Source organism: Lepisosteus platostomus, chromosome 18, assembly GCF_059453375.1.
Source record: "Lepisosteus platostomus isolate fLepPlt1 chromosome 18, fLepPlt1.hap1, whole genome shotgun sequence".
Lineage (NCBI taxonomy): Eukaryota > Metazoa > Chordata > Actinopteri > Semionotiformes > Lepisosteidae > Lepisosteus > Lepisosteus platostomus.
The window spans coordinates 7400726-7410000 of NC_142628.1; the positions used below are offsets into that span (position 1 = coordinate 7400726).

Sequence of the window (9275 nt, forward strand, 5' to 3'; positions counted from 1 at the left end):
TTTCACTTGTTTTAGTGCTAGGTTGTCTAAAGTAACTTCCCATTATACTAATTTTAAAGTTAGGGACAAAACAGCCACTACGCATTCTACTTTATATAACTGTATGGTGATTTTTAGACTGAAGTCTGCACAACAGGATTCACTATAAAACTTTTCAAGCTACAAGATTTACTGCAAAGTGATCAAAACCCATCACATCTTTCAACTTGATCGCATTTGATAGGAATTAAAGTCCCCACTCTGTTTTCAAAAATGTGTGTTGCATCATCTCCAGCGGCCCTGCCAGTCCACACCACTTTTCACCTTATACCTAGTGAAGTCTAAACCTGACCAACCCACTCTTGCGTGAGAAAGGCAATGCCATCACTTGTTGTACACCTGGCTTGAGGAGCCAGACATTTCCAATCTATTTAAAAATACTTCAGATGATTAGAAATGTTACCCCACGTCATCAAACCATATTCCATTCAAAACTCGTAGCTAAATGTTCTTTTTCAATTAACCACTTCATATACAGGTGCATTAAATTTCAATCCTTTATGAAGCTTAAAATTGTACTTTACATGCTGTAGTTAGTCCTAAGCTCCAAGCTGTGCTACAGTATATCCATAAATTTGAACATCACTTTCCATCTGCCTATTGAAAGCAATTCTTTAATGTCCTGGTACTTTACTGGCTCCCCATATTTAAAAAAAGGTAACAATGCTGCTTTTTTTAAAGTTACAGTTCTTATACATAATCATGTACGATGACGGTTTCCTTCTCAAACTGAAGTGCAACAAGGCTGCTCTTTGACCTGATCCCTGTGACCTCATATCAGTAGGTAAAATCCTAAATTGACCAGTTGTGCGTTTCAACACAGCTTTTTTTGCCCCCCCCGCCCCCCCATAACTGAGTTTCTGACATTTTTCGTGGCCAGGGTTTCCCAGTCTGGTGTGAAGAAGCCTGAGAAAGGGGAGCTGAAGCTGAACAAGGGTGTCACACTGTGGGCCTGCAGCTGGATCCCATCAGTGCAACAGGGGGTCATGTGTTCTAATTGGTTGGATTCTGCACAGTAAAAATGGATTGAACAAAGTCATATACTGTACCCAGTTACATACATTAACTTCTAATTTTTCAAAAACAAATAGGAACCTTTTTGTAGATGGGGAAAAAACTGTAAATCACTTTATCATTCTTTACCAGGATAGTGTCTACAGTATAAAGAGCAGGATAGCACAAAGTGTGACTTGCTATAAGCAGACTGCAATATGATAAACTTATCGCTCTTTTTATTAAAATCATTTAACTCTTTCATTCAGGTGTCTGACGATTTGAGATCTATAAGGAAAGATGATGTAAAAAAAAATGCACAATGCAAAAATGCTACAAATTATGTAATGTAATTCTGCACAAGTGACTGATTACATAGGTCTAGTCCTCATGAAAGACGGGGAAACTCCACAGGGGAGCACAGAAGAAGAAAAACGATTACGAGATGGGCCGCTCTGTGATGACCTGCTGCAGAGGACTGGGCTGTACGTTTTGAATCCAGGCTCTAGCAGTCAGATGGGTTCAGCCTTGCAATGAAAGTGGCAGCAAGTCTGCTTCAACAAGGCAACTCAGGGGAATAACAGGCGGTTAAAAGACCAAAAGAAAGTAAATTAAAAACCACCTACTGTAAAATCATCAATATGTAGCTGTACACCCTCTTTCAGCAGAGCATATGTACTATTACCAGTAGCAACTCCACTGGGACGGGCCATCACTTTTCTTGCTTCCATGCTCTGTGGTGCTCTTAAAGTAACAGAAGCCAAATTAGATTTAAATTTTAAGGAGAAGCTGCAGAGAGAGAGAGAATGATGTTTTTATCAAATGGAAATCGAATGCAAGGTAACATCAAGAAGGCCACCGAGAAGGATAAGGTTTCCAGATTTAGAATCAGAATGGACTTGCACAGAATTCCAAATGTCTTGGCTTTAACTTTAGGAAGTACAGTACACTTTGCATTTCAGACCACTGTCTGTGTCTGGATTATTAAAAGCAGGCATAGGTGCGAATTTCTTAAGGGTACACCATTGTTTAAGTCTAAATGACTAATTGTGTAGGTGTCAGTACAGTACATACAGCTGCCATTTAAAAGTATGAGATCTTTCCAAATGGAGAGAAGTGGCATTTTTATTCAACAATTAATGTTTTAGACCTCTGCTCAACGTCTTTTAGGAAAAACTCTTCAAAAGCTAATCTGTACTGTTTAGCCATTTGATATAGGATGCTACAGAGGGCACATCTAAAAATGCCTTTTATATTAAGAGAATTCAACTTGTGGTCATTGATGTACCACAGCAGTGCTCCATGGGGTGTACGAGTTCTTAAAAGTTTTGCAGGCTGCTGTCAGAACAGCAGTGTGGTTGAATTTGTGTATATTGGAGTATAACTGAATTGTTGGAGTATAAGCACAGGGACCCTACACACTTGTGAACAGCCAGTTATGGCTTCATAAATAAGTCCTGGAAAATTAAATAAAAACGATTAACCCCAATCATAAACCAAAAGAAATGAATGCTAGTCAGCTGTTACACAATGAATCCGTGGAAAAGAAGAAACTGGTTTCATTGTATACATAAAAACAGTTGGATTTTGTCAGAGCAATGTTAATATGTAAAACTTGCTTAAAAGATATTACTTTAAAGAGTTAAATTCGTGCTGTTAGTTATACTGTGAATTTAATTTAAAAAAAACACCACCACATCAAAATAATCCCAAATTTAATTTAAGAGCAAAGGTTCTGAAAACTTTGTGTTTTATTGACATGTTTCAAAATCTATCACCTACAGTGGTCTTCATAATATTTACAGTCAGCAAGCATCAAATGTTTGCCATCTATCAAATTATAATGCTTTTATATAAACAATATCCACACTGATCTGAATATTCACAAAAGAATAATTTACATTTTTATTATACAGAACTAGGACTGGCTTGGCAATACCTTACCAAAACTAGTAGCAAACGCAAACCCGTTTTCCAAAATATTAAGTCATGATATTACATGGAACCCAGAAACAAACATACACAGATGCCATTTCAATATTTGAAATTGGCAAGTTTAATTTAAAATAAGAACAAGCCAATAAGCTGAGAAAATAGCAAATACAAGAGAGAAAATTACATTGCCTGAAAAAAAGTGAAAAGACTTAAGAAATTTATAAAAGTAATCTCAGAGTGGAAATTAGAAATCAACCCGCAGAAACGAAATAACACAAAAGAAATATTACTGTCCACTTTCTAAATCAATATAACATTGCTACAAGACAGAATTACCATGGTAACTCGAGTAAAAAGAATAAAGCAATTCTTATTATTTCAAAATAAAATCTAAGCCTGAAGCCCAAGTTTTATTACAGCTGCCGACAGATCACTGGCTTGTATTTATTTGAGGCATTGCTTTTCAATCAGATGCTTTATGAATGTACAAATTTCAGTGGACAGCTTGCGTACAGGGTCATAAATTAAGGAGCAAAGGTAACCCAAGAATTTATCAAGTTTGTGAATATCAGTCTGTCTTTCCCCTAACATTTGTGAGTTTTCTAAGCATGAGGGTGAGTGATCAACTCAAGAAAATTACACCTTTAAGAGATTCATGGAGGTCTGAATTTGAGTTTATCTTTAATGTGGAAATGAAACTAGTCATTTTAGAATTGTTATTAATGCAAAATATTTTTAGGCCAGAGTATCCAGTAATATGAGAAAAAAAAAATCAGTGTTAATTACTTCAGTACAGAAATTTGACTTTGTGAACTGTACCCAATATTCAGTCTATACTGGCTAGTTAGGCCTTGTAAAGTGCTTTAATAAATGTAAAACTGTTAAACCTACCACACTACACTAATGTAAACTGAATTCACAGTTTAATTGTAAGAGAATCCTTCTGTTTCATACTATCTGAAAGGACAAATATCCTCACAAGAAGTAAAATCCTCCCTTGTTTTTTCGGGCATCTTTAACAGTTCGGTTAAGCGGTGAAGACAGCAATATTTCCTGGAATGAAGTAAGTTTGAATGGCAGGGAGAAGTGTTTTCTGACACAGATGTTCATTTTAATTGGGACAGGTCTCTAACAAAGTTGTGTTCTGAGCACACTTTGGAAACTAAGACTTATGCCAGTTTTAGCATATATATGCTTACATACAGCATAAGTTAGCAAGTTCTGGGTTTATTATAAGTCCCCAAAGTGTTAGAAGAGAATCTGTACCTCTCGTCAAATGCACTGTAACAGCGCCCAAGAAATGCCTGTACTTTTCAATCTCTAATAATCACATACAGGTAGGTAGACTATGGTTTCTAGGCATATTGTATATTAGAAAACTACTATGATATTTCAATAAAAATAATATAACAGTGCGAGTAGAGGGAATTGATTTATATCCTATAGGTTTAGAAAAGAGGGAAACTGGATTAACTTTCTTCAAGGAAAACTAGTTATTTTACAAGGTACTACTACTTTTCCATATGGAGTACCCCCCACCCCCCAGCCACATTTGAAGCTCACAAGAAAAACAAGATTGCAATACACCAGGATTCTGGTTTTTACACATATTAAGAAAGCCTAGATATGCAAATATTACAGAGTTTCAAGCAGAGGAAAAGCATGAAGCAAGTCTCAAAGACTTTTCTAGCAAGAAGCCCATTTAAAAAACAAACATGGATTTGCCCATTGTCTAGTCTTGTTTAGGTTTGTTCCATCTAAGCTGGATAAAATAAGTGATGGGATAAACGGTCTAAGATTTCATGTCTTAATAGGTGTTAGATGTTTCAGAGAGGCTGTGAAGCTGTGAGTCTCAGGGAAGTAGGGGAGGTGTGGTTCTCTTTAAAATTGTTGTACCCAGGTATTAAAATACACAAACAGGTTGTTCTGTCAGCAGTCTATACTTTCTGTTCTGTTGTTCCAAGACTGTGGAATAATCTTCCAGCCCACATCACATTCGGGAGGTCAGTCAGGAGTTTCTGAAGTCCACTCTGAAAATGCACTTTTGTACTCTAAAAACCACAAATTTAGAAGAATTAAAAGCTAATTTGTATATACCCATCTCTTTCTTTTCACAGTGCCTTGCGAATACATACCTTGAAGGCCATTGGTCCGTTTTGTATATTAGAACACATCCACACATAAAATTTCGCCGGATGCTGTTTGGGCAAATACAAGACTGAAAATGTACAGGACTTCTTGTGGACTGAGAGAAACAATAGCAGTTCTGACCTCGGAGCCTGTACATACAGTATAGCGACTCAACTCTGCCAAAATGCCAAAGCAGTTGATTGGCCCCAGCAAGCAAAGGGTGAAGCTTTTAGGCAATGAGCAGCAGGTGATCTCAGCTTTTCTGCAAGTCCTAATGCTCCTAAAAGCCACTCTCCCTGTTTCTGTAATTGGGCATCAGTAGTTAATGTAGTATTGACTGCATTACATGCTCCTGTGCATCCTCTCTCACTAATGCCATTTGCATCACCTTGTACATTTACCATATTGCTTAGCCAATAGCTGTTAAAAGCAATCCAAATCATGAATCATATAGGAAACTTTTAGCAAGACAGACATCCAAAGGAGACAATTTACAGTTGAGTTAATCTGGGTACATTAGCAAGACATGGATTCAGGGAGACAGACCAATTTATGTTTCTACGGCATTGCCTTTATTGGTTTTTAGATGGATAAGTGAAAGGATGTTCAGCTAAAATAGATATGAAATATCCATTTTCAGACATAAATAATGGGTCTAAAATGCAAGCCATTACCTTAAAAAAGGCCTCTCTAGCTAAAAAAAAAAAATCATATAATGAAAACATTTTCTAAAAGATTACAAAAATAACTACTTTTATGAACAGAGGCAGTTTCCTAACTAGCCAAAAGTTTCGGCAATTGGCTTTCGGAAGCGAACATTAAGCAGAGAGTCTTATGTAGAAACTCGTCTCATGTTTTTAAGAGTAAACATATCAGTATGCAAAGAAAGTTATCTATCATTTGTAGACATCTCATCTTTATAACCTGGCTGTCTTGTAAAGTACGCTACTTTGCGCTAAACCACAAGAATCAATCACATTTTCTTAAATCAAGTTCCTTAGATTCATAATTACGAGACCTAATTTTTAACTGAGTATATGATCGATCGATAAACTAGTTACATACCCAGCAACAAACACACGTGAAGACATAGCATTACATTACATGTCATACATATTAAAAAGCAGACTCGCACATACTTAAACGAATTTCCTACTCAAAGTTGAATATATTCCCAAACTGAGCGGTCAGTTTCAAAACTGAAAAACGATCACTGAACCCTACAGAAGTAATCTTTACTAATAATGCGATCCACTTAAAGGCAACATTGTAATTACAGGTACACAGTTGCTTATTTGGTACTTTAAAAGGTCTGAAGAAGACTTTCGGAAGGTTATGTACAACGCAGTATTCTCGTATACGTTTCAGCTGTTACTGATGAACAAAGTGATACCACCCACTGTAAAAGCTAGGGAAACGACGACTGAGCTGATAACTTATTTACATATAAAACAGGAGAACGTACTGTAGGGGCAGTGATCCCGGATGAAAGTTACGAGGTGAAAACCAAAACTGCCGAAACTAGGATTAAAAATGCACAGAATGGGATGTTTTTCCTAACTCCGAATCGCTGCCAAAAAGTGAAATGAACTGTGTATTTCATGAATGTATTTCTTCACTGCGAGCCTCCTGAAATAAGCAAATAAGCGAAAGACCACGAATCGAACCGTTCTCCACGTAACAGGGCTCAGTCGTCTCTCAGAACCTCAGATGTGACTGTACGTTTTTACAGTACAAAAGCATGCAAAAGCACCGGCCACTGACATCCCGATTTAAGCCCCTCAGTTAGCAACCGTAGCCCACCTACCTTCCTCCTTGTCCAGCACCATCGTCCTGAAGAACGAGGAGTCCGACCCCAAGCGATCCGTCCTCGGCTTCAGCAACCAACACCACCCCGTTCTTAGTTGTCTTCTTTTAGGAAAGAGCCTTGCTATGTAACTACCGATCGTCCTTCTGCTGCAAGCTTTAATCACACGGGCGCCGGGCTTTTAAAACTAGATCGCTCAATAACGCATCTCCGTTCAAAATGAATACAGACTTGCTTATTTTTATTGCCGTTTTGAAACGAAATTCAACCTTTCCTTGTTCAATTCGTATTTGTTCCTTTGCTCTCAAATAAGCCTCCACGGACTAAAACTACAATTGCAATTGATGTCCCCCCCCCCTCCCTCGGAAAAAAAAAACAAGAAAAAAAAACTGGTTTACCAACACAGATCTTCAATAAAAGAAAAAAAGAAGAAAATGATTCGACTTGCTCGTTAAATCGTTACCGTATTCAATGGATCAAAAGCTCTATATTATTATGACTGGAATTCTTTCTTGCCAGCAAAAATGTTTTTTTCCGCTTTCATTTGCTGCGAAACTGCAACTATATTAAAAAAAAATCCAATTCCAGCCCTGACAAGTGCTAAAAGCATACTCTCACTGCCTTTCTCTCCCAATTTATGTGCTTTGCTCTCTCCTGCTACTGAATAAATGCACACAGTTCCCAGAGACCCTCGGATTCCCCTGTTAATTAAATCAATTCATTATGCTCAGATCTGATTAGCAGCCCTTCCCCCCTCTTTGAATCAATTATTCAATACACAAACATAATTGCCTGTGCCAGAGGTGTCTAAGTATTAGCTTATTTAACTCCAAGGACACTAATTACCCCTAGGGCAGGGGAACTTTTCTCATTAATTCTGACAAAACACAAAAGCACAGCTAAGGGAAAGTGTGCGTGTGTGTGTGTCTGTATGTGAGCTTAGATCACAAAAGGTGGTGATGTTAGGGTTTTATTGAGGCACACACGTGTTTCTTTTGCCTTCCCTTTTCGCTCCCCTTTTAAGTAACGATTTAACCGCAAATACAGTTTTAATTTTATTTGAATTTCTTCTCGGAATAAATCTTTGCAGTGATTAGTGCGCGCTCAGCCACTTTTCATACATAGATAAGCAGTGTTTTTAAAAGACACCAGAACAGATGGGTTGCGTTTTGATTAGTGGGTAGATAGAAGACGCAGTTTAGACTCTGGTAATATAATTGTATGCTGTTATGGTTTGGATGAAAGTGTTGCTGTTTAATGCTGAAACCTTAAATAGCAGTACTTTCACTTGCCTGGCGGAGAGACCGTTAACCAATTAAGGAGAGATCTTTTCAAGATTAACCATTACAAAATCGCAAGCCTTCTGTGGCCAGACTTCATCACTCATAGCTATTATGTTTGTTAATCTGCATGCTTTTTTTAAGTACGCGCGTCAGCTGTTATCTAAAATAGTAATTATTAATCTTTTATTCATATCAACAATGATTTAAAATATTGTGTATAAATAGTACTGTGGGTGGTCTACAGAAATTCCAAATGTAAGAAATGCTAATGTTTTCAGTTGGAGTGTAAAACATGTCCTTATTTATGTTCTCTCTTCAGCAGATATTTCAAAACTCAATGATTTGCTTTAGAAAAACAAATATCCTTATATAAATAGGAAGATTTCCTTTTTGTAGTGCTGTTTTCGGTTTTTTTTGGCCAAATTATCTCTTCCTCTCACCAATCACATACTATGCAACTATGTTGCAGGGATCTGGAGAAACATTGTGCACCCTCGGAAATCAATTGTTAGGTCCTTCTGTCACTGGCTTACTGGTTGACATGCCTGACTTTTCAATTTTTGTAGTCAGATAGATTGATGACTTATGACCACGAATGTATGTTTGTTGACCTCTAGCAAAAGTGAATGACACATAATTAATCCAATCACACATGAAAAAAGAAAGAGAAAGAGAAAAATACTCAAGTCTCCAAGCTTTGGACTTTAAATGGCATTTGAATTTTGAAACATTTTAAAAACATGTTATTCTGTTAATTACTTTTTTTTTCCAAATGGGACAAATCACCTGCCTCTCAAAGCAAGAAATCGTGAAGTCAGCTGGTTGCTCCAGTATATATTTTTGGTTCTTTACAGGCACTAGTATCGGCTAGTATAGTATAAATTAGAACCCAAGCTTGTATATGATGTTGCAAAGGGCTTTATATTTCAGCTTTTCTATAATTAATCTGAAATCATATAGAAATATGGATTGTGGTAGACTTTTGTGCATTGTATTTTCTTAGATTTATAATAGTAAACATCTTTCATTTATTTAATGGTAATCTCATTATATTATACAGTTTTCAGGGTATAACATCATATGTTCCT

The 9275-nt window shown here is 36.9% G+C and overlaps 1 protein-coding gene and 1 long non-coding RNA gene across 2 annotated transcripts in view; one reads left to right on the forward strand and one right to left on the reverse strand.

Moving 5' to 3' along the window:
* Positions 1–7799, reverse strand: part of lmo1 (LIM domain only 1) — a 29465-nt gene extending 21666 nt beyond the window's left edge. The window contains exon 1 of the mRNA XM_088611915.1: positions 6905–7799. Within this exon, the coding sequence (XP_088468041.1) occupies positions 6905–6926 (22 nt within the window). The 5' untranslated portion in view covers positions 6927–7799. The remainder of the gene's footprint in view (positions 1–6904) is intronic.
* The window catches only part of LOC148645556 (uncharacterized), a 128675-nt gene that overhangs the window by 59873 nt on the left and 59527 nt on the right, over positions 1–9275 (forward strand). The window lies entirely within an intron of this gene.